The sequence below is a fragment of the Myotis nattereri genome (genome assembly GCF_964212035.1).
Source record: "Myotis nattereri genome assembly, chromosome: 19".
Classification (NCBI taxonomy): domain Eukaryota; kingdom Metazoa; phylum Chordata; class Mammalia; order Chiroptera; family Vespertilionidae; genus Myotis; species Myotis nattereri.
The window spans coordinates 21,331,146-21,355,715 of NC_138095.1; the positions used below are offsets into that span (position 1 = coordinate 21,331,146).

At 56.5% G+C, this 24,570-nt stretch overlaps 1 protein-coding gene across 1 annotated transcript; it reads left to right on the plus strand.

The window, feature by feature from the left end:
• GLB1L2 (galactosidase beta 1 like 2) lies at nucleotides 1-24,182 on the plus strand. The gene is made up of 19 exons (XM_081113696.1): nucleotides 1-136; nucleotides 6,276-6,473; nucleotides 7,362-7,430; nucleotides 8,006-8,101; nucleotides 10,093-10,201; nucleotides 12,889-12,981; nucleotides 14,664-14,745; nucleotides 15,384-15,454; nucleotides 17,088-17,172; nucleotides 18,885-19,022; nucleotides 19,553-19,633; nucleotides 20,321-20,427; nucleotides 20,931-21,071; nucleotides 21,271-21,342; nucleotides 21,579-21,657; nucleotides 22,369-22,456; nucleotides 22,749-22,860; nucleotides 23,251-23,367; nucleotides 23,650-24,182. The coding sequence occupies exons 1-19, from the start codon at nucleotides 51-53 to the stop codon at nucleotides 23,734-23,736; spliced, it is 1,911 nt and encodes a 636-aa protein (XP_080969822.1). The 5' UTR covers nucleotides 1-50; the 3' UTR covers nucleotides 23,737-24,182.
• The last annotated feature ends 388 nt before the right edge of the window (nucleotides 24,183-24,570 follow it).

A 24,570-nucleotide genomic window follows, 5' to 3' on the forward strand; every position in this document is an offset into this window, starting at 1 on the left:
AGTGCCGGCTGGAGTGGGAACCTGGTCCCTGCGCGCGGCGCGAACGCGCGATGACCACGTGGAGTGCCCCGCGGAGGCCCTGCCGCGCGCTCGGACTCCTGCTGCTGGTGGTCCTGGGTTTCCTGGTGCTCCGCAGGTGAGGGAATCCGCCCGGCGCCGCCGGTCTGCAGGCACCCCAACCCTCCACACCTCGCGTTCTCTCTCCCGTCTAAGCTCCCGTCTGGCCGGAGGGAGGCAGACCCTGCGGGTCACGTTACCTCGACCCGCGAATCCCGAGTTCCCACCGGGAACAGCCCGCGGGCCTTTTCCTTTTTGTAGCTCCCCAATATCCCTGCGCCCCGGTTCGCCGCCGGGAGCTCTGGTTCTGCTTCGAGACCCAGACCTCTGGGAGCCACTAGGCGCTGCCCTCCCAGTCCCCAGGCGCCTGGGCCCTAGAGCCTCCCCACTCCTCTGCGTCCGTGTTGCGGGCTCTACTTTTCTCGTGGGAACTCCCAGCCCTCTGGAAGGTCGGCAGGACCAGCCTTCAGATCCCTCTCTTACGTCCCTTATCACTGCCCCGCCTTGGGGAACCCCCTTCTGCTGTTTTCCCAGCTCCCCACATTCCCCACCAGTTCTGCTGGGAGGCTTATCTGTTCAGCAGAGGCCAGAGCGCCAGTGACCACAGCCATGGCCGACTTAGCCTGCTCAGCACAGTCCGAGAACACTGCCCCAGGGGCCCTCCCAGCTCCCCCGCCCGGGATTGATTTGCCCCTTTCCCGGATTGGTACCAGTTTGTCTTCTCTCTCCACGTTCCCACCACTCACCCGCGGCCAGCTCCCCTTACACAATGTCTGGCCAGTGATGGCGTTTAGTGATGGAATGCTTTATCCGCGGCCTGTGTGGGTGCCCCTGCCCGGCGTTTTCCCATCTGAGTCTATATATAGGATGCTGCAGCACTGACCACATCTTTCAGGTCGATGCCTGGCACTTTCCATATTCAAAACTTCAGGTGGATGCCTGGCACTTTCCATATTCAAAACTTCAGGTGTGGCTGGGAGAGCAGGCCGCCCGCCCTGAACAAATGCCTGGGCACTGAACTGGGTGTTGGAGAGGCCGGAGGCTGAGCCATTGGAACTGGGGCAGCTTGATCTTTCCTTCTTCCCCATCACCCTTCCTGGTTTCGCTGAACCTCCTGGGGAGGTAGAGGGAAGTTTTGGATGGAGTTAAATATTGGAACGTTTTTGGCCACCACAGCATCCCAATCAGAAATGCTTTCCACTTGCACCTTTTCAAGACGGAACCTGTCTTTGCTTGGGAGATGGTGAGGATGACCTTTATCGTGTGGGAGAAGAAAATGGTGCTCTCCTCATTCTGGGGCCCAGAAAACTTAAGAAGCATTTCCACAGTTTTTCAAGACTTAACCCCCCCCCTCCCCACACCCCACCCCCGCCCCCCAATCTTGTGATGATATCTAACCCTTTCCTCTTTGGAGGCGACTGGTCCTGGCTTTGGTAGGATGCTCAGTCCTCCTCCCAGTACAAGCCTGACGCAGACCCCAGAAGAATTAACTCAAAGCAGAGGCAGCAGGAGCCTCTGGCATACAGTACAGCAGGGCATCGAGGAGCCCAGACCCCAGAGAGAAAGGCCAGGGGTGTTTGTTCAGGTAGCAAGTAGTTTGCTCGTTGTTGGAGGTCAAGGATATAGCAGACCATGCAGGGGATCCAGACAGGTCATTCTGAGGGCCAGCACGCAGGGGCTTGAGATGGGCCAGGCAAGGACACCCTAGGAGTCCACGGGAAAAGGTGTGGGAAGGAGGCTGGGTGTTTGTTGGTGTCTGGAGGGACAGGAGATGAGCTGTCAGACAGATGAATTAATTGTGTTCCTACCTGGGTGTGGTGACTGCAGGAGGAGTCAGTGGAAGGCTTCTGGAGTTGCCAGGGAGGAGCAGTGGAGAATGAATAGCTGCGGAAATAGTTCGAAATGCTTAGGACAGTCACTGTTTTTCCTGCCATCTCTTCTTTTTATTATTTGCATTTATTTAAAATTTTTTTTTTTATTGATTTCAGAGATGAAGGGAGAGAGGGGGGAGAGAGAGAAACATCAATGATGAGAGAGAATCATGGATCAGCTGCCTCCTGCACGTCCCCAACTTGGGGATCGAGCCCGCAACCTGGGCATGTGCCCTTGACCGGAATCGAACCCAGGACCTTCACTCTGCAGACTGATACTCTATCCACTGAGCCAAATCAGCTAGGGCCATCTCTTCTTTCTCAGCAGACAAGATAGAGGCCAGAGAAGCTCCAGGGCCAGCTCTCAGGGTCCTTTAGAATATGTGTCTTTCGGGCATCTTTTTGGTTGTATCACCCTCGTGGCCACCAAGGATGGTCTCTGGAGGCCAGAGGAGAACATACTCATTGTCACATCCTCTTCCTGCTTTAACTCTGGCTTTGACTGGGTCATAAACTGAGTGTGTGTGTGGGGGTGGGGGTGGGGGGTGGGGGGGGGGCGGCGGGGAGTGGCCTCTCCCAGCTGTCCTTGGGAACGTGGTGGTGGCCAGTGGTATATAGGTCACCTGGGACCTGGCTACTCCGCTGGCAGCTTTGGGGAGCTGAGCTGTCAGGATCCGCCCCTTTTCTGTACCCCAGAAGGCAGGGATTTGGGTGGAGGAGGGGCTGCGTGGCTGCAGCTTTTCCTTTCTCCATGAATTTCACCTTGGGCGGGTTCATGCTCGGTCAGAGCTGTTTGATTACACCATATCCAAGAACGAGGTTCAAGGTGACTTTTGAGCAAGATTTCAACCTTCAGTATCTTAGCTTGAACAAGGGTCTTTAAAAAAAATGAACTTGCTGGACCTGGTTTGGCTCAGTGGATAGAGCATCGGCCTGTGGACTGAAGGGTCCCAGGTTCGATTCCAGTCAAGGGCACATGCTCGGGTTGTGGGCTCGATTCCCAGTAGGAGGCGTGCAGGAGGCAGCCGATCAATGATTCTCTCTCATCGTTGATGTTTCTATCTCTCCCTCCCTCTCCCTTCTTCTCTGAAATCAATAAAAAAAAAAAATTACCTTTATTGTCGTGTAATCGCCATGAGATAAACTGCACGTTTAACATGTACAGTTTGGTAAGTTTTGACATATGTACCCACCTATGAAATTACCACCGTCATGAAGATTGTGAAGATATCCATCAACCCCAGAGATTTCCATGTGCCCCTTTGCGCCTCTCTCCTACGCTGCTGCTCCCCTCTCCCCAAGCACACCGATCTGTTGCTCGCCACCACCTTCTGTCAGTTACAACGTTTTAGTGTTTTATAGAAATGTGATCCTGCAGTCTGCGCTCTGCCTTGGTTGGGCTTCCTCCACTGGGCATTTTCCTTCGAGGGCTGTGATGCATGTAGTCATGTGACCCGTGTCTTATAGCCAGTCACCTCTCATTCCCTTTCCTTCTCACACGCCACAAGAATGCCTGCTTGATAGTATCAAGGCATGGTTCCTACTCAGGACTTTTTCCTTAATATAAATGCACCCCTGAGCAGTAATGGAATTCATTCTGCATCTCTCATACCTGAGACGTCAGGTGGTGAGTGAAGGTCAGGAGAGAGGAGAGCCACCAGGAAGCAGCCCTCATGGCGCCCCTCAAGGGCAAGTTCTCAGCTTCCCTGAGCGGCCTCGCTGGCTCTGGATTTCAGCGGCAGAACCCGTCAGACTTCTCCTCCCTGAAGGTGGATGACTTAACAATGGGACCAGGTCGCTTGCTTTGATCCAAATCACGGGCTAGTCCTGACTTCCCAGGGTACAGTGGACAAATTGTGCCTCACTTCCGGAGATTCTGTGAGGTCAGTGATTTTATGAGCTTTGCTCGTAGAACTCTGCTGGGCTTGAGGCCTGAGTCACATCCCTGGCATGTTTGAGCGCTTTGCATGCTGTCCCTTTCATCTTACAGGAGTGACTTTTTTTTCAGCACCTGGGAAGTGTCCTTTTCGGCAGGAGTCCTCTCTGACACAAGTGGGGAAGCGTGGCTCGCTGGGCGCAGCTCAGTCGGGGAGGGGGAGAGGCGTGTCTGAGCCACCCTGGCTCTGGGAGTCTCACAGTGCATGCTGGCCAGGGTCTGAAAGGGACCAGGGAGCAGAGCATGGCCATTATTGGGGTATTATTTGTGGTTACAGGGTTTGGGATACGCAGGAGCTTTGCAGCAAAGAGCCACAGCCTTGACAGCAGGGGTATCAGAAAGTTGGCCAAAGAATTCTCTCCATCTGAGGTCAAGGAAAAGTAGCAAGTGAAATAAACACCTCGACTTTGAAGTGACTCAGAACTCTGTCATATTGTCTTGAGTGCTCTCTGATGAAGATTCGGGAGATGCTGGAGCTTAGAGAGGCCTTTGTAGAACATTTAGTATCTGAAAAGGGCTCTGGAGTCCAGTCCCCCTTCCCCCCTCCCCGGTTACTCAGCGAGCTCCTTTGGTGTGGGGATATCTGCTGCTTCCTCTCCACTCAGCTGTATCTGGGGCTTAGATCAGCGGTTCTCAACCTGTGGGTCGCGACCCCCTTGGCGGTTGAAGGACCCTTTCACAGGGGTCGCCTAAGACTATCCTGCATATCAGATGTTTACATGACGATTCATCACAGTAGCAACATGACAGTGATGAAGTAGCAACGAAAATAATTTTATGGTTGGGTCACAACATGAGGAACTGTATTTGAAGGGCCAGAAGGCTGAGAACCACTGGCTTAGATTGATAGCTCTGGGTAGTAAAGGCCGTATTGCAAAAGAGGCCCCCTTGTGTAGGACTTCTCCTGGGATAGACGGGGGGGGGGGGGGGGGGGGGGGAGGGTTGTATTTTTAATGGGGGGTGATACTCACTGCTTCTGCACTCCCACACCCAGCAAGACAGTGGGGTTGCCCCTTTCAAGAGCACATGTGCTTTTCCTGCGAAGTTGCTTTTGTGAGCAGGTCATGTATGAAAAGGATGAGCTATTCAGATAATACCCAGGGGCAAACACCAGGCCATTGCTTCTGGCCTAGAGCAGTACTTCTCACCCTCTGTGGGGAAGAATCATTTTCCTTTTCTCCTTAAAATTCCAATCCGTTACTTTAGGAGACGCAATAAAAAAAAATTACAAGAAAAGGGAAATGAAAAGATATGCATACCTGGCTTCTTAGGATTCGCTTTAATAGACATACAATTCCTCTCGTTGCTCTAACAGAGTCCGTGTCTGTACCGATCTCAGCACAGACCAGCCACAGGCAGTTTGTGGGGAACCCCCCCTTGGGGTTCCCACACGTCTGTTTCTTCTCAGACGACAGTCCCCAGTCAGTGTGTATCAGCGCTGATTGAATGGGTGAAGCCGGGCCTTAAGCCAGACATGTGTCGCGGCGGTACCACATTAGCCAGTGTTACAGAACGAATGGAAAGAGCAGAGCAGCTCAGGGCGCTTTTTTATGCAGAGGAGCCCTGCTGGGCAAGATGCCCTCAAGTGCCAGGAACTGTCATGAGAAGTGGGTGCCGAAGAGGCAGCCACGCAAATTTGCTTTTGCACCAGATTCGCGCCCGGCTGTTGTCTGTCTCCCCGTTTCCTAAACTTCCTGGCGGGGAACGCTGGCCGAAGCTCCTCTTGTCGGCCTCCTCTCGCAGCCCCCAGGAGACCGGAGCACGGAACCGCAGGGCTCCCCGTGGCCAACCCCAGAGATGTCAGGAGGTGCCTTTTCAGGGACTAAAACTTCTCAGTCGCCTCCCAGGTGGGGCTGTCTGTCAGGCGGGTGATCTTGGCCAGCACGACACTTGACCTTTAGATGACAACCAAGACCTGGAAATTTGGTTCGTGAATAGATGCCGTTTCTAACCCAGATGCCTCTTCACAGGTATTTGCACCTCGAGCCAGGCAGCTGTGGCCAGGAGGTGGCTCCGAGGTACTATTTGAAGTAGTGGCTGCTTTGATGTTTAGTCAGATGGCTTAGGAGGCCTGCTCTCCGGTCCTCCCAAGTCCCCCCAAGCCCTAACCCTGAAGACAGCCTCTTAGCCCACTAGCACTCCCTTCCCACAGCTGTGTCCCCGCGTGTCCTCTGCACCAGCGGTCGCCAACCTTTCGGACCTCACAGACCACCAGTTGGCTACCGCTGCTCTGCATTGTCTCCACGTCCAGGGTTGTGTTTGCCTCGGTCCTCAGTGCAGCTCAGCTCGCTCTTGCCTGGCAGCCGGGCCAGGTGAGCCAGCGGAAGCCGAGAGGAAGCCCATCTCTGCCGGTGCCCCTGCCGCTACCGCTGGGCGCCTCCAGGCTTCCCGACCGCTTTTCCTCCCCGCAGGCTGCACTGGCCCCGCCTGCTCTCTCCCTGGCTGAGACACCGGCAGTCCGGGCTGCACACCAAGGGCCAGAACTTCATGCTGGAGGACTCCACCTTCTGGATCTTCGGGGGCTCCGTGCACTATTTCCGTGTGCCCAAGGCGTACTGGAGGGACCGCTTGCTGAAGATGAAAGCCTGTGGCTTGAACACCCTCACCACGTGAGTGCTGCCCTGCCCCCCCCAACCCCCCCCCATGCCTCGTCCCCCAAGGGGCTCCTGGGGTCCATGTCCAGGCTTCTATGTGGGAGCCCAGCCTGGGGGGCTCCAGGGTGCCAGGATGAGTGAGCCCTGGCGGATCCTACTCTGAGCAGCCCACGCTGCCCTGTGGTCCTGTCTTATGCTTCACCCACATCTTCACACCTTGTTGGCCTTCTCGCCCCCCCCCCCCCAGGAGGTAGGTGAGCTCTCTGTCCCCCTGGACTGGCCCTGGGTTCTCTAAGACCTTCCGTCTCTGCACTTAGTTCTTGTTCTAGTCCTGAGTCACTGAGACAGCGCACCATGGAGACAGTGCACCATCAGAGAGTTTTTTAAAAAAGTATATTTTTATTGATTTCAGAGAGGAAAGGAGAGAGAGAGAGAAACATCAATGGTGAGAATCATTGATTGGCTGCCTCCTGCACTCCCCCTACTGAGGGTTGAGCCTGCAACCTGGGCTTGTGCCCTTGAACGGAATCGAACCCAGGACCCTTCAGTCCGCAGGTCGATGCTCTGTACACTGAGCCAAACCAGCTAGGGCAGTGGTCGGCAAACTACGGCTCGCAAGCCATATGCGGCTCTTTGGCCCCTTGGGTGTGGCTCTTCCACAAAATATCGACTTCTGCGCATGGGCCACGAAGTTTCAATCGCACTGTACGTGCGCTCCCACACGTGGTATTTTGTGGAAGAGACACACTCAAGGGGCCAAAGAGCCGCGTGTGGCTCGTGGGCCGCGGTTTCCCGACCACTGAGCTAGGGCATCTCAGGGGGTTTAGGGATAAAGAGGGAACCTGGGGGATGAAGTGGAATAAATGAAGAGGCCATCCATGCCTGTACTCTTTCCCGTTACAGCTACGTCCCCTGGAACCTCCACGAGCCACAGAGAGGCACATTTGACTTCTCCGGGAACCTGGATCTGGAGTACGTGCTGCTGCTGCTCCTGTGATCTGGCCTGGGCCTGGGGGCAGGGAGGGGCTGGGGGTTGATGAGGGACCACTGTGGCCTCTCAGCTCTGCTTGGAAGCTGTTCTCGGCCCTGTGCCAGCTCTGCACCGGGGCCAGGTGCTCTCCAGCTGGGACCTGCTGCTCCCAGGTGTCCAGGCCTCCCCTGAGCCCACCCTCCTCACTGCAGCCCAGAGGAGCCTGGTCTCCTGTCAGCCCTGCTCTGCAGTGGGGTCCCTCCCCCCTGCTGGGAGGGGGCTGCCCCTGGAGGCAGCAAGGTGGTTGGGGTCAGGTTCATGTGAGGACCCCATCCCCTGTCTGACACCTCCCCCCTCATGACCCGGTGGGCTGTGCAGATGGTCCTGGGCTGGGAGCTGGTGAGAAGCCAGCTGCAGGGATGGGGGCTCGGCCTTCCCTTCACTCTGCCTGTCTCTGGTTGAGAGGAGGGCGGGCCAGCAGAGGATCCGGGCAGCTCTGCCGCCTGTGGCGTGTGCTGGCTCGTCCCCACCCCCCCGGCTTGAATGTCCTCAGAGTGGCCACCATTGACCTTCCCAGGGCCTTTGTCCGGATGGCCGAGGAGGTTGGGCTGTGGGTGATCCTGCGTCCAGGCCCCTACATCTGCAGCGAGATCGACCTCGGCGGCCTGCCCAGGTGAGCGGGGCTGTGAGGCCTCTGGCCACAGCCCGAGTTGTCTGTGTGCTCATGTGAATCACAAATATAGGTTTAATTTTGCGTTTAAAGAATGTATATTCTTCTGTTTTGTACTGAAATTCCTTTTTAGAATAAGTAGCACCCAAAGGGGGTCATTTTACTAGTAAACGATGTCACCCTCACCGTCCGTGTCTAATCAGATGTGGTTTCCACGTGGCGAGCACGTCCCAGGGCTGGCCACCCCCAGGGGTGCGCTCCCCGAGGCGTGCGCTCCGCCAGGGCTCCGCTGTGAGTCAGCCTCAGTTGGGCCATTTGTCCGCCCTGGACCTCACCTTCCTGTCTGCAAAATAGGGAGAATCAAACCCGCCTGCCTGTGTCTAGGGGATGTGACCAGCATTTGTTTGTTAAAGTGTCAGAGAAACACATGATTGCTTTCGCGTGCTCTCTCATCTTTGCATTTCAGCCCTCAGGAGTTACTCTTAGGATGTGCAGTCCCCACCGGGGCCAGCGGAGGGCTGTGTGATCCAGTTTCTAAACTGGATCACCTGCCACCACGTGCATGCCTCCTCCTCCTCATTATTGCCTTTAATTCTCAAAAAAAGATACGTTTTTTTAAGAGGGGTCATCGTTCCCATCCTCACTGTGTTCCGGATGGTCAGGTCTGCTCCTCCCCTACCCCGCGCTGCCCCTGGGGCGGGAGGCCGAGCCTGTTTGCCAGGCTGTCTCCTGCGGGACTGGCTTCTCCCCAGGCTGCAGCCACCCCCCTCCGCCTTGTTTTGTTTTGTTTTTCCTCTGGTTTCCAGCGCTACCCAGCCCGGCCCCAGGGGCACAGGCAGCCTCTGTCTCCATCTCCTTCACTACCCAGGACCACCTCTGTGTCCCTGTGCCATTCATCTCGGCAAGAGTGCCCTCAGCCAGGCTGTGACCCCAGCCAGAGTGGCCTCCCCCACCCCTGGGGATTAGAAATCTGTCCGCGAGAAGCCTCTGGCTGAGCCAGAGCGGGCACAGAAGGACAGGGTTTAAGTCTCAGCTCAGAAGCAGTGAGGACTCCAGCACTCCGCCCTCCTGTGCAGCGCCTGGCCATCCAGGCCCGGGTGGCAGAGGCGGTGGGCCCATGGACAACCCCGGCAGGCGGCGTGCTCCTCTGGGAAACGGACGTGTGCCCGTGGGGATGCCCAGCCAGACCTGTCTCCTGGAGATGGCGGGGAGCCGTCAGTCCCGCGGAGATTGCTCTCCCTCATCCACCGTGACCTCACATAAAGGGATAATTTCTGACCCTCTTCAGGACTTCTAAATCGGGGCCTTTTGTAAGAAAATAGAAGAGTTTTCTCAGAATTTCCGATGAGATGGAAAGTACTTTGACTTCAGCTCTGGAACAATATTCTGTGTTCCTTGGGGAATGGGGACCCCCCCCCCCGACAAGTTATAGGAAGAATGAATCTTGCTTCCCTGCTTCTCCCCCGAGCTGAGCTCTGAATAGCTGATCTGATGATGCAGATGAGCCGGGTCAGCGGGAACTGCAGCCAGGCCAGAGCAGGGGCCAAGCAGCGGGAGGCAGCTTAGCCTCGCACAGCACAGCCTGCCTCCCGCCTGCTTTTCTGGGTGACGCTGGAGGCTGCCCCTATTCTGCAGTCCCAGCCTGACGCCTTTGGCTTCACCCTCGATAAAGAGATTGCAGAGTAAATGCTTGAAGATCGGGCCTTGCAGCCAATGAAAAGCTTTTCTCACTCTGACTGGCAGCCAGACCTAGAGCCATGAAGCTGGACATAAGTTGCCACCAGGCTGGTGTCCCCTGTCGGGGAGCAGGGCTGAGTTCGGGGCTGGGCTGGGCCACACGTGCTCCTGTCCAACGGGTGGAGGGTGTGGTGTGGGAACGTCTCGGGTCTCATTCCTGAGCACTCGGACACGGCTTTCCTTTCACGCCACCATCGCCCTGCCCAGGGCGACCCACAAACAGTGGAACTAATACCCCCCCCCCTTTTCTGTTCAAGCTGGCTGCTCCGAGACTCTGGCATGAGGCTGAGAACAACGTACAAGGGCTTCACCGAAGCAGTGGACCTTTATTTCGACCACCTGATGTCCAGGGTGGTGCCGCTCCAGGTAAAAGCACCTGCCTTCCTACGGGGAGTAGACAGCCCTCGGGCAGCTCTCAGACCAGGGGCTCCCCGTTCCTTCCAACACAGGAGCTCATGCCTCCCCGCTGCCTGAGACCTGTAATCGATGTACTCATTGGTTGATTATTTTATTTATTTATTTTATTTTATTTATTTTTATTTTATTTTATTATTTTTCTTTATTTTATTTTATTTTATTCCATCAGCCTATACCCTCCTCCACCTCTCCCCATCCCCTCCCCCCTACAGTCACCGCATGTCCCGGTCCAGGAGGTCTTTCTCTTTTTAAAATCTCTTTTGCTCAGTCCCTCCACCCCCACAAGCCCCCACCCTCCCACCAGAGTGCATAGTCAGCTGCTCTCTGTCTGTGAGTCTGTCTCCATTTTGCTTGGCAGTTTAGTTTGTTCATTTAGATCAGTGACGGCGAACCTTTTGAGCTCGGCGTGTCAGCATTTTGAAAAACCCTAACTTAACTCTGGTGCCGTGTCACATACAGAAATTTTTTGATATTTGCAACCATAGTAAAAGAAAGATGTATATTTTTGATATTTATTTTATATATTTAAATGCCATTTAACAAAGAAAAATCAACCCAAAAAATGAGTGCCCATGTCACCTCTGACACGTGTGTCATAGGTTCGCCATCACTGATTTAGATCCTTACATATCAGTGAAATCATAGGGTACTTGTCTTTCTCTCATGGGCTTATTTCTAAGAGAAATTTCTCATGTAGCATAATGCTCTCCCAAGTCCGTCCACGGTGCTGAAAAGGGTAAAATGTTCTTGCTTTTTTTCCGGCCGAGTAATACTCCGTTGTGTGAACGTACTGTAGCTGTTTCATCCACTCACGTCCTGATGGACACTGGGGCAGCTTCCACATCTTGGCTATGGTGACTGACGCCTGCAGTGAATATAGGGGCTGCATCTATTCTTTTGAGTTAGTTTCTTGGGATAAATTCCCTGAAGTGGAATCGCTGGATCCTAAGGCAGTTCCATTAATTAATTTTTTGAGGTAATTCCATACAGCTTTCCACACCAATCTGCATTCCTATCAGCAGTACGTGTTTATCACAGTTTAAACATTTTTGTCTAGTAAGTCCAGTGTGTGTGTGTTTCTTTAAAGACTAGCAGGTAAAGTATATGAAAACGTCAGGGGGACTACAGGCTCCTGGAAGCCTGGGGGCAAGAGTGTGGAGGCAGAGGGATCCGATAGAACACGTAAGGCCACAAGAAGCAGCTGGGTGAGACTCTGGGGAAGTAAGACATGTAAAAGCAGCAGGAGAAACACACACACACACACACACACACACACACACACACACACATAGTTTAGACAGGACAGATGCCCCAGAAATGTCTGAGAAGGTCTTAAGCCTTCATCCTGGCTGATCTCAAGGCTTAGGAGCCCATTAAATAAGTGAAGACATTCCCTCCAAATCTGTAAAGACTGGGAGACATGACAGCTTTTTAAAAACCCAATTTTCAGAAAAAACCCCACACAAGATGAACAAGAAACATGGAAACACGTCTCACTCAAAGGAACAGAAATCTATAGAAACAGTTTGTAAAGAAAGACACACACACCTGAGGTCCAGACGTTGCCAACATACCACCCTGTTTCAGCTCCGAGTCAGAGGAGACAGACACTAGTCCGCTGGACAGACCACGGACAGCCCAGAGCACTGCAAACCCGTCCCATGGTGTTTCTTCTACCTTGAGGGAAGGAATGCAGAATTAGGATATTTTTTTTTCCCTGACTGTGCCATGCTGCACCACAGAAGGGTGGGGCAAGGGCAAGCAAAACATGCAATTTCATACCCTTTTGAATGTCTTTTGCTTAAGTATTTTCTATTGATTTCAGAGGAAGGGAGAGGGCGAGAGAGATGGAAACATCAACAATGAGAGAGAATCATGGATCGGCTGCCTCCTGCACGCCCCACACTGGGGATCGAGCCCGCAACCCAGGCATGTTCCCTAGACCGGAATCGAACCTGGGACGACCCTTCAGTCCGCAGGCTGACGCTCTGTCCACTGAGCCATACCGGCAAGGGCGGAGTGTCTTTTTCTTGATTGGGCATTGATGTATCTGTTTAAACATTGGATTGGCTGCCAGAGCTCCTATACCAGTGGTTCTCAACCTTCCTAATGCCGTGACCCTTTAATACAGTTCCTCGTGTTGTGGTGACCCCCAACCATAAAATTATTTTCGTGGCTACTTCATCACTGTAATGTTGCTACTGTTATGAATCGTCATGTAAATATCTGATATGCAGGATGTATTTTCATTGTTACAAATTGAACATCGTTAAAGCATAGTGATGAATCACAAAAACAATATGTAATTATATATATGTTTTCCGATGATGTTAGGCGACCCCTGTGAAAGGGTTGTTCGACCCCCAAAGAGGTCGCGACCCACAGGTTGAGAACCGCTGTCCTGTACAGTTGCTTCGGTCAGTATGCGATGGTTTATGGGATGTTCCCGTGGGGGGTCACAGGCCTGGGGCTCTCCGCTCTGTGTCTTGCTGCCGTCCCTCTCGATCATACGCCAGACCTTTGAGACTTTCGCTTCCCAATGGGACGTTACGCCAGTACCTGGTGAGACGTGTAGTGAAATGAGACCATCCAGGTCCCGCTACACGCTGGGCGTCGGACTGTTTCTCTCTCCCCAGTACAAGCACGGGGGACCCATCATCGCTGTGCAGGTGGAGAATGAGTATGGCTCCTACAACAAAGACCCCGCCTACCTGCCGTACATCAAGAAAGTAAGTGTCCTCGCGATTCTTTCCTCACGCTCCTTCCTCTCGAGTCTGACAGGCTGTGGTGTCACAGGGGGTCTGATGCTTTTCTCATAGTAACACCGCATCCCTCAGTGCCAATTCTTAACTAGCACATTTTTTTTCTCCATGCTTTTTAATATAAATATATATATATATATATATATATATATATATTGATTTCAGAGAGGAAGGGAGAGAGAGATAGAAACATCAATGATAAGAGAGTAAGAGAGAATCATTGATTGGCTGCCTCCTGCACATCCCCAACTGGGGATCGAGCCCACAACCCAGGCATGTGCCCTAGACCAGAATCGAACCCGGGACCCTTCAGTCTGCAGGCCGATGCTCGGTCCACTGAGCCAAACCAGCTAGGGCTTTCTTTCGCCATACTTTTATCTCAATAGGGTTGTCGCACATTTGCCCTTTATCGATCAAGTTTAATTGGGGACGGCAGTGCCTCCTGGTGCTGCAGGGCCGAGAGTGAAGGACTTGTACGGACTGACTGGCCCTGAGCTGCCCTGGGCAGATGGCTGTGCCGGAAGTGGCAGTCGTCCATCCCTGATGGGACAGTCAGCCACGCCGTGGCCGGGAAGGGAACCTGTGAAGGGAACAGCTTTAGAAGACAGTTACCGTCCACGTGTTCCGCCTCCCAGGCCCGGGATGCTATTAGCATGTGGTGCACGTGCGCAGACTTCACTATGTATCAGTGAGCGACGGGTTGGAGCTGTGAGGTGGTGGGTGTTCAGGCTCGGATCAAAACCGCGCCTGGCCTGATGGATTCAGCGCCCGCAGCTTCTGTGGTCCCGAGAATTAGGGCCCCTCTGCTCCTTCCTCACCAGTGTCTGGGGTCAGACCTGAGCGTCACTCACCCACCGGGCATCCCTCTGCCCCTCTGCTTCCAAAAGAATTGGGTTGCAATAAGCAGCCTTGTCTTTAGCCGACACTTGACCCCGCTTCTCCGAGGCTCTGCGTCTGCACAGCCCAGAGGCCGCTGTGTACGGAGGACAGCATGGACCTGACGCGCCCAGGGAGGCCTGGGGCTCGCCCCGGCTCCCCGTGTCAGCAGTTGTTCTGATGGGGAGACGGTTACTGTCCCTCAGCACGGCGTGTGCCCCTTCCGCTTATCTTCACCATTTGATTCACAGCCTTCGGGGAGCGCTGACTGTTCTGGGCATGTGCAGCACGCCACGGGCACGTGCCAGGGGCACGGCTGGTGCCGGAGCCCACCCTGCTGGGGGTGGGGAAGGGGTGGGCTGCTTGCTCTGGCGAGGGTGACGGGGAGGCGTGGGCTGTCCCTGAGGTCCTGGCCCCCTCTGGGGTCCCTGCGGTCTCTTGCCCGGTGGCAGTACGGCGTCTGGCCTCGCTGAGCCGGCCCCTGCGTAGTCCTGTCTAGGGACGCACAGTAGCCATTCTGGGCACCTTGCGGGACCGGGAGCAGCCGAGGGTGCCTGAGCCGGGCAGCCCTGCCCCTGCCGCGCTGACCTCCAGCCGACGGAGCTCTGCCCACCATCGCGCACATGCACAGAGCGGGTGTCTGTCTTCTGCAGGGAAATAACATGCTTTATTGGAAGCTCCTCCTTCCCTTCCTGCCGCCTCCTTCCCAGCGGCGTGGCCGGCAGGAGCTCTGAGGAGGGGTGGACGGTGACCCCCTCATTTCCCTCCCCTAGGCCTTGGAGGACCGAGGGATTGTGGAGCTGCTCTTGACTTCAGACAACAAGGACGGCCTGAGCAACGGGGTCATCGACGGAGGTGCGTGGAGGCGGGCGCGCCCGGCCTGGCTGTGCACGCTGCCGGGGCAGCCGCCGATCCTTCTCCCTTCTGCGTGGCACTGGGGCGTCCGTGTCCGCGGCGGACTTGCTGTCGCCAGCTCTGTCGTTTGATGATGTTTCTCTCTCATTGATGTATCTAGCTCTCTGTCTTTCTCCCTTCCTCTCTCTCTCTCTCTCTAAACGTCAATTAAAAATGTTAAGAAACACCACCTTCAATTTAAAAACTATAACACATGATTGGGTAGAATAGAAAATCAGCCCTCGTCTGAGAAATGCACGGGGAGTCTGTATTTCAGCCGTCAGCCTGTCCTGGTGCTTGAGGTGCAAAGTCAAGATCTGACTGCAGGCTCCTTTAAGAGGGCGATGAGCAGAAATGCACTCCGGCTGGGAAAGTGACATTGATCAGAAGCGTGGTGAGGTCTGTGCTGAGAGCTGAGGGTCCAGGTGAACAAGACCATCTGGCATCAGAGGAACCGGACTCTGCTCCGGGGTGGGAAACGATGTCCAGATCAGTTCGCTTGTTTGGCTGGTGAATTGAGAAAGGTCTGGGGCAGTTCGGCAAGTCCTCCTGGCTTCGCGACAACACTTCACCTTCTCTTCTCTCCTTTCCGCCCCCAGTGCTGGCCACCATCAACTTACAGTCGCAACACGACCTGCAGTTACTGACCATCTTCCTCCTAAGTGTCCAGGTGAGCCCGGCCGGGGGAGCTGGCTGCTGCTCCGCGTGCGTGTGGGGCTCTGAAGTGAGTTCGGTGGGGCCTCTTGGTCAGGAATTCCATTCCCCGCTCTTCGCCCTCCAGCGGCGTCTCGGTGCCTCTTGGGGAGGGGGACTCTGGCCCTGCCAGCTTTTCAGTTCACAGCCCGCCTTGCACGCTGCAAACCCTGACCCCGTGCACCGGGCTGCCACGCCCCGGCCAGGGGAGCCGTGTGCCCTGAGGCGTTGCAGTTGGGCCTGGAGTCATGTTCTAAGCTCTGGGCTGGGTGCACGCACTGAGGCCTCTTGACGGGAGTTGTGTGGACTCAGCCGTGTGCTAAGGGCTCTCTGTGCATCGTGTCAGTTAACCTTCCCAGGACCCCTGGGAGCTGGCCACCGCTGTTACCATTTTCCAGTTAAGGAGACAGCTTTGTAGGACAGAGCAAGCACCCAGCAGTAAGGGGCAGGCTGGGGTGTGCAGCACAGCCCGAGTGGGTGCACGGCTCCAGCTGGAATCACACTGTGCAGGGCAGTGACCTGGGCTTTTGGAGAGCCCCCCAGCTTGGCCCCAGCACCCTCAAGTCAGAGTCCCCTCCTGGCCCGGAGACCAGTGACGTGCGGGACTTAGAACGGCTTCTCCTTTCCTGGACTTCAATGTCATACAGTATCTCCCCTTCGGGAGGTAGACAGCCAACACTAAGGAAAACCCAGCCACTTTCTTAGTCTGGCCTTTCCCCTGGCGTGGTTGGTGCCTTCTACCGAGTGGCCTGTAAGCCTGCCCGTCACCTGGGATCAGATTGTGTATTCAGCCGCCTCTAAATGTATTGCTGTCCCTGACCGCGGAGGTACGTGATGAATGAGGAAGGCTCGGTGTGCAACCTGAAATACCAGCGTATCCGTCCTCCTCCCTGCAAACCCCCTCCCCACCCCCCCAATCCTCTGGTGCTTCTGCAAACGTGCAGGCTGGAGCAGGGCCCTGGGACCGATGTCGGCATCCCTGGGACCACCTGTGCCAGAGGCAGGCTCTGAAGTCGTGCCTGAGACTTGCTGAATATCCTCCCCACGCGATGAGGCGGGCAGCGTGGCTGCAGAGCTGCTCTGCGAGTAGCTGTGCTAGGGCGTCCTGCCCCTCGGCTCCGATTTCGTAAACTTGACTGAAATGTCCCTGGGCCTTGAAGATGGCCCACGCTCTGCCCTTGGACTCTTCCAGCTGAAAGGGAGCAGTCGCGGGGGGTTCTGCAGCCACAGAGCGGTCACCCTGACACCATTCTCCCTTCCCGGAGAGGCTAGGCAAGGCTTGAGGGTCAGTCGGTGCAGGAGGAGACTCCCAGGCCAAAGGCTGGGTTCTAGGATGAAGCCTTAACTTGGAAGGTTTTCTCACCAGCACCGCGTGCAGCGGGGTCTACTGTGCCACCTCTGGGAGCGCGTTCGCTCTCCACCTGCAAGGCGGAGGCCACGCCTGGAGGCTAAGCTGGGGCAGGTGCCTCTGGCAGCCTCCGTGCTCTGCCCTCAGGGGCCTCGGGGCCCAGGGGGGCAGCTGGCAGGACTGAGGGCGTGGCCTCGCCCTGCAAGGGGCTTTCCTCCGTTCCCCAATCTTGACCAGCTAACTTCTCATTTTGTGGTGCCAGGGGGTTCAGCCCAAGATGGTGATGGAGTACTGGACGGGGTGGTTTGACTCCTGGGGGGGCCCCCACAACATCCTGGATGCTTCTGGTAAGTGCTTGCAATCCCTACGTCTAATGGGGGTGGGAATAAGTTCCGACTTCCCCCTCACTGAGTCTGCAGTTTATTTGCATGTCAGAGTTAGCTCTTGATACTCCAGAATCATGTGTCTTGACATTTGAAGTGAACAGTAAGATTTTTATTAAAAAACACATTTTTATTGATTTCAGAGAGGAAGGGAGGGGGGAGGGAGAGAGAGAGAGAGAAACATCAAGGATGAGAGAGAATCATTGATCAGCTGTCCCTTGCACGCCCTCTCCTGGGGATGGAGCCCACAACCTGGGCATGTGCCCTGACTGGGAATTGAACCGGTGACCTCCTGGTTCACAGGTCAACGCTCAACCACTGAGCCACGCCCGCTGGGCAACAGTAAGATTTCTAAATGGCTTTATTATGTTTTTGTAATGAGATGAGGAACACATGCTCGTGGCAAACATCCAGCAAATATAGAAAACGTCTAAAGAAGAAATAAAAATCCTAGAGCCCAGACAGCACTGTGATACGCACTGTCTAGGCAGCTGTCGCTCTGCCCCTGTCTGCAGCCCTGCGTGCACGTACAGACGGGTGCGGACAGATGCCGGCACGTCTGTTTCTGCGCAGGACCTGTCGCCTGCTGGTGCCGGCGAGTGACACAAATGGGCAGCTTTCTGTCCTGTCGGTATACATTCCATCGCTGTTTCCAAGAAGCCGGTTGTGTTGCGTCTCAGTCAGCTACGTGCCCAGTCTCTTGTAGACGTGCACTGGGGTGGTTTCCAGTGCGTCCTGTGAATCGCACACCATGGCACTGAGTGTGCTGGAACATCCAGTTTTGCACACTTGGCCTGTTTTTCCCAATGACAAGTTCTTAGCAATACCCTGACTACACGAATGCAATTTTGATAAATCTATTTACTAAACTGCTGCCCAGAAGGATTGCAGCAATTCTTAACTCTCCGTTATTCAAGGAGAATACCAGTTTCCCACAGATTCATAACACTGAGTATGAAAATAATTGTAATGTTTGCCAGTCTGATATGTCGTTCTTATTTCGCGTTTCTTTTACCAATGCTGTTGTGTGTGTGTGTGTGTGTGTGTGTGTGTCTATTTATTAACCATTTATATTTCTCCTTTGATACTGTCTTCATGTCATTGGTCCATTCTCTAATAAGGGGAGGACTGGGGAGGAAGTCAGCACCATATCCCTACCTATGAGCCCCCCTGCTTGTGTCTCAGTGAGGGGGCGTAACGTTGCGAAGCATGTTGGGGGCCAGCGGAAGCTGCCCTGGGTCATAGTCAATGAAGGCTTGTCTGTGATTTTATTTTTTTTAAATATATTTTTATTGATTTTTTTACAGAGAGGAAGGGAGAGGGATAGAGAGTTAGAAACGTCGGTGAGAGAGAAACATCGATCAGCTGCCTCCTGCACACCCCCTACTGGGGATGTGCCTGCAACCAAGGTACACGCCCTTGATTGGAATCGAACCTGGGACCCTTCAGTCCGGTTAGGGCTTGTCTGTGATTTTTAAAACAACTGCAAGGCCCAAGCTCTGGAGCTGGGGTCCCAGTGACTCCTCTTCCTCCTCCGATGACAGGGGCGTCAGGGAAGCGGAAGGACAGCCAGGGGGTTGAATTGCGGGGGGACGGGGAGAGGCGAGCGTGCCCGGGGACATCTGGCTTGTCTCAGACTCGGGCTCACTGCGCATGCCCCTCCCCTCTCCCCGTAGAGGTTTTAAAAACCGTGTCAGCCATCATCGACGCCGGCTCTTCCATCAACCTCTACATGTTCCACGGAGGCACCAACTTCGGCTTCATCAGCGGAGCCATGCATTTCCATGACTATAAGTCCGACGTCACCAGCTACGGCAAGTGTCCCCCAGGGCCGACCCTTCCCGGAACGCCCCATCATCGGTGTGCACGGGTTTTTACCGAGAGTCCCTCAGGGACAGCCCTGGCACCTTGAATGCATTTGGCTCGAGTGTCTGGGAGGGGGAGGGGGGGGAGGTTTGGCGTGGACGGTCACTTTTCAACCTGCAGAGCAGTGGGAGGCGGGAGCCCACTGGCAGGCCGCGAGCATTAGGGAGTCGGCCGGAGGACGTGAGAGAGGACCCCCCTTCCCCAGGCGGGGAGGTCCCGCTCAGGCCCTGGAGGTGCTGTGACCCCCATGCCCTCCAGAAGGCAGGAAAGACGCAGGGACATGTGGGGCTGTGCTGTGGCCATGGGCAGTTTGGCGGCATTTTGCAGTAGTTAGTTGTATTTAGAGTCTTCCTGCTGACAGCTCACCCCCGAAGTGTTCTGCCTCCCACTTGCTGGGACGAGGACCATGCTGCCGACCCCAGCGTCTCCCTTCTCTCTTTTTGCCGAGTGAGCAGTGACAGGGCCCCGTGTCTTGCAGACTATGACGCGGTGCTGACCGAGGCCGGGGACTACACAGCCAAGTACGTCAAGCTCCGAGAGTTCTTTGGCTCCATCTCAGGTACCTGGCGAACAGCAGCCAAGCACCAGCTTGGGCCCTTGCTCTGGTCGAAGAGCCCCTACAGCAGTGATGGCGAACCTATGACACGCGTGTCAGAGGTGACACGCGAACTCATTTTTTGGGTTGATTTTTCTTTGTTAAATGGCATTTAAATATATAAAATAAATATCAGAAATATAAGTCTTTGTTTTACTATGGTTGCAAATACCAAAAAATCTCTATATGTGACACGGCACCAGAGTTAAGTTAGGGTTTTTCAAAATGCGGACACGCCGAGCTCAAAAGGTTCGCCATCACTGCCCTACAGTGTTCTCTCTTCCCTGCCCGCCTCCCCCCAGGCGGTCTGTGTGCGAGAACGCCTCAAGGCAGGGACAGGCAGGCTTGGGAGGCTGTTTGCATGTGGCTGTGTCTTGCCCGGGTTGCCCGTTTGCAGGTGCTGACTTCTGAGGGTTTGAGAAAGCCCCCTGTGTGCCCCCCCACGCACACCCCTCCCTCGGCATCCCCTTCCCAGTGGGTCTAGTCGTGTCAGCGGGTCGGCCTGTCCCGGGCGGTGCTCAGACTAAGGAGCCCATGGGGCCATGGATAGGAATGCGGGGGGGGGGGGGGTTTGGGGGGGCGAAGGGGGGCCGCTGGAGGAGGTAGTGACTGTTTGGTCCTTTTGGGGGGGCCCTGTGGTCTGTGTTGCAGGCAGCCCTCTGCCTCCCCCACCCGAGCTTCTTCCCAAGACGGCGTACGAGTCCCTGCGGCCGGCGCTGTACCTGTCGCTGTGGGATGCCCTCCAGTACATGGAGCCGGTGAGCGCTGCCGCAGGGGGGCCGGGCCAGGGAGCCCTCCCTGCAGCTGTCCGGGAGGAAGAGAAAACGGGAGCAGGAAGTGGGAAAGCACAAAAGGAACCTGAAGGGACGCTGGGCAACGCGAGGGGTTCCGTTTCCGCAGGCTCCGCGGGAGAGAGGAGGGTGCACCTCCCGTCGCTGATGCGGAGAGAGGGTTGTGTGGTCTGAAATGATGGTGGATTGAAAAGCTCCAAGGCCCCGCATAGCAGGGCGCTATTCTTTTTCTTTTCTCCCACATCTTCTTCCTCTTTCACATCCCCCTTCCCTGCGGCTCTGGAGAGCCATGAGAAATCAAAATAGAAAACGTTGGTAAAGGCCCCTGCCCGCCACTGCCCCCAGGGCACCAGCCCCCAGGTGGGGGCTGTCTGCTTACCCTGCCCTTCCCCAGTGGATCCAGAGGAGGTCGCTGCCTTTCCCCCCACCCCGGCTAGCCCTGTGCCCCCTCCTGTCTGCCCTCTATGCAGCCAACCATCTCTGAAAAGCCTGTCAACATGGAGAACCTGCCAGTGAACAATGGGAATGGCCAGTCCTTCGGGTACACCCTGTACGAGACAACCATCGGCTCACCTGGCGTCCTCAGGGGTCTCGTGCGTGACCGGGGACAGGTAGGAGCGTCTCCTCTGACGTCCTGTGCCCTGGCAGGGACCGAGCTGGCAGCATCCCTCCCCTTCGCGCTCGCGTGCCCCTCTGGTACCAGTGTGTACAGGTGGGCCTCGCAGTGCGGCTCTCTCCTCTCTTGGCAGAGGTTCCTCTCTCTCCTCCCTCCCGTCAGCCCGCGATGCTGTCTGTCCGTTTGTCCGGCAGGTGTTTGTGAACACAGTGTTCATTGGCTTCTTGGACTATGAGCGGAAGGACATCGTCATCCCCTTAATCCAGGTCTGTGTCCTGGGGAGCTGGGCGGTGGGTAGCGCCAGCCTCTTCCTCAGCAGGTTTGGCGGGAATCAGAGAGGAGGACCTGGGAACCAGGAGCTCCTTAACCAGAGCTGTGCGTGGGGAGCGGGCAGAGCCTCGCTTTCTGATCGCAGGGGCGCTTCCCCTCCCATCCCGGCCGCTCAGGGAGGGGCTGGAGTGCTGCAAGGGAGGGACAGTCATCGGCTGCCCTGTTCCGGCAGGGCTACACCCTGCTGAGGATCCTGGTGGAGAACTGCGGGCGCGTCAACTACGGGCATAATATCGATGAGCAGCGCAAAGGTGGGTCACGGCGCACGCTGGGCGAGGAGCTGCTGACACTCAGCGTGGGCTGGCTGTCCTTTCTCCACCCCAGCTCCTCAGCAGGCCTCCAGGCTGGCTGCAGGGAGGGGGGTCATGGGGAGCCATTGGAGGGAGGGGGTCATGGGGAGCCATTGGAGGGAGGGGTCATGGGGAGCCATTGGAGGGAGCGGGTCATGGGGAGCCATTGGAGGGAGGGGGTCATGGGGAGCCATTGGAGGGAGCGGGTCATGGGGAGCCATTGGAGGGAGGGGGTCATGGGGAGCCATTGGAGGGAGGGGGTCATGGGGAGCCATTGGAGGGAGCGGGTCATGGGGAGCCATTGGAGGGGGCCAGGGAGGCCCCTGCAGTGAGGTGGAGGAGGTTCTGAAAGGCCCCCCTGGGTCCTGACCTCTTCCCTGTTAGCCTTCCCTGTGTGTGCCGTCCACATGCCCGTGGTGAATGCACAGTGAGCACTGAGCTGGATCCTCTGAGCTCTGTCTGCCCTCGGCCTGTTCTCTCACGCACGTCCTGGGGCCTGGCAGGCACGGGGTTACTCATTCTCAGCCCCTCAGCGCTTTATGGGGGAGGTTTGCTGCCCCGTTGGGGGCATGCACTTCAGGAGAAACCTTGAACTTCCCAGACACTGCCCCTGGGTGAGGCTGGCAGAGGCCAGGCCGGGTGTGTCTCACCCTCCCTGCCTCCGTCCCACAGGCTTAATTGGAAATATCTACCTGAATAATTCTCCCCTGAAAAACTTCAGAATCTACAGCCTGGACATGAAAAAGAGCTTCTTTCAGAGGTAGGTCCCAGCCGAGGGCCGAGTGTGGGCTCCCAGGGGACGTGCAGAGAGAGCCGGCGGGCCCGGGAGCTGCCCCGGCCTCACCCCTCCTCTCACTCAGCTGTGAGCAGACCAGGGCCCTGCCATGTGCCCAGGTGGGGCAGTGCCCGCCCTGGAGACGCGATTGTTTCCACGGCACCACCCGCTGCCATTCCTGGGCCCCGTGGACCGGCGCCTTTGCCATGGGATGCGGGGTGGGGCCCGGATCTGAGAAGGTACCCCCTCCCTTCCTTGTCTTCTGTTCTGTCCATAGATTCAGCTCCAGCACGTGGAACCTGGTCCCCGAAACACCTGTGTTCCCCGCTTTCTTCCTGGGCGCCTTGCCTGTGGCCCTTTCCCCCTTGGACACCTTCATGAAGCTGGAGGTTCGTAGCCGCCCCCGGCACAGGTTCTGGTCCGTCCTCAGCTGCTCTGAGCCCGAGCCCGGAGGAGGGACTGCTCCCCACAAGGCCTCGCCCTCTCTCCCCTGCGCCTGGGCCTGGACCGTCCGGCTTTGGGCTGCCCCCTCTGCAAAGGCCTGGCCTCCCCGGGGAGGGAGCGAGTGGGCCCCCAGCAGAGGGGCCACCCTGTGGGACTTCTCAGGGCCCAGGTTCCTCCGTCCAGGGTGGGAAGTCAGGGCTGTTGGGACAGAGAGATGGGGCACCCCGCCCGGCCATCTCCTGGCTGTCACATTGGCCGTTCGGAAGCCGAGAGGAGCCCGGAGCGGGTTTCCCTGTGCCGGCTCTGCGGCCGACTCACACTCACTCCGCTCAAAGGGCTGGGAGAAGGGGGTTGTCTTCATCAACGGCCAAAACCTGGGGCGCTACTGGAACATCGGACCCCAGGAGACACTCTACCTCCCAGGCGCCTGGTTGGACCAAGGCATCAACCAGGTGGGAGCACTTGCAGCCCCTTCCCTTCTTCCCAGGCCCTTTCCCACTCCCGCCCTCCTGGTATCACCGTGCTCCCCAGGGAGGGAGGGAGGGAGGGAGGCCCTTGCCACAGTCTGTTAGGGCTGGAGAGGGAGAGTTCTGGCCAGCTCCCTCTCGGCTCCTCCTGGCTCTGGGGCGTTGTGGGCCCCTGTTCCTTCCGCCCAGTTCCCAGCCCCTTCCCTAAGGCGCCCTCTCCGGCTCCAGACACCCCGGCTGCTGCCACCCCTGCGCGTCTCTCCCCAGGTCATTGTTTTCGAGGAGAGGGCGGCAGGCCCTGTGATACAGTTCACCGAGACACCCCACCTGGGCAGGAACCAGTACATTCACTGAGCCGTGTGGTGGGAAGCGGGGGGCGCCTGTCCTCACGGCTGCCTGGAGGTCTGATGGGCTGCCCCCCAGGCCCATGCGGGGGGAGCCCATCGGAAGCGTTCCCTCCGGGAGCCGAGGGCTGTACCTCTGCCCACTGCTGTGGTTCAAGACCCCGAACCTGCTTAAGAAGAGCGGGGGCTGTTTAGGGGAGGACGCCCTTCTCACCTGAGGGGGTTCTTGGCTGGGCTCTGTGGATGGCACTGTCCTCCTCCCTCTTTCCGGGGAGAGGGCAGAGGGATGGATGTCTGGGGTGAGAGTGTCTGGTCGGGTCTCCATGTGGTGACACCTGGGCCTGGGGGAGGCCTGGCTGCTGGGTGTGGCTGCTGCACCCAGCTGTGCCCTGCGAACGTTCTCGCCGGCCTGGCCCATCCCTCGGGGCCCCTTTCTGTTTCTGAAATAGAGGCCTTGGCCCCATCGGTAGAGGGTAGTGAAGAGGTGTCTCCTGAGTCGATTATTGTTTCTTTTTTCTTAAAAAATATTTTTATTGATTTCAGAGAGAGATAAATATCAATGATGAGAGAATCATTGATCGGCTGCCTCCTGCACACCCCCTACTGGGGATCGAGCCTGCATCCCGGGCATGTGCCCTTGACCAGAATCGAACCCGGGACCCTTCAGTCCGCAGGCCGACGCTCTATCCATGGAGCCAAACCAGCCGGGGCGGCGGTTGTCTCTTCGCAGCCTCCCCACGCCTTCCCTGGGGTCCTGGAAGGAACCCCGTTTGAGAGACACACGTTTCCTGCCTTCCTTCCCACTGTAAGCGCATCCGACAGGATGGCAGGCCGGGCTGAAGAG

What these genes read in the sequence shown, in the direction of transcription:
- GLB1L2 (XM_081113696.1), top strand. Translation starts at nt 51, where the DNA reads ATGACCACGTGGAGTGCCCCGCGGAGGCCCTGCCGCGCGCTCGGACTC. An exon ending in TCTTCCTCCTAAGTGTCCAG is followed by an intron (nt 15,455 to 17,087) that starts GTGAGCCCGGCC and finishes TTGTGGTGCCAG; the next exon opens with GGGGTTCAGCCCAAGATGGT. An exon ending in CCCTCCAGTACATGGAGCCG is followed by an intron (nt 20,428 to 20,930) that starts GTGAGCGCTGCC and finishes CCCTCTATGCAG; the next exon opens with CCAACCATCTCTGAAAAGCC.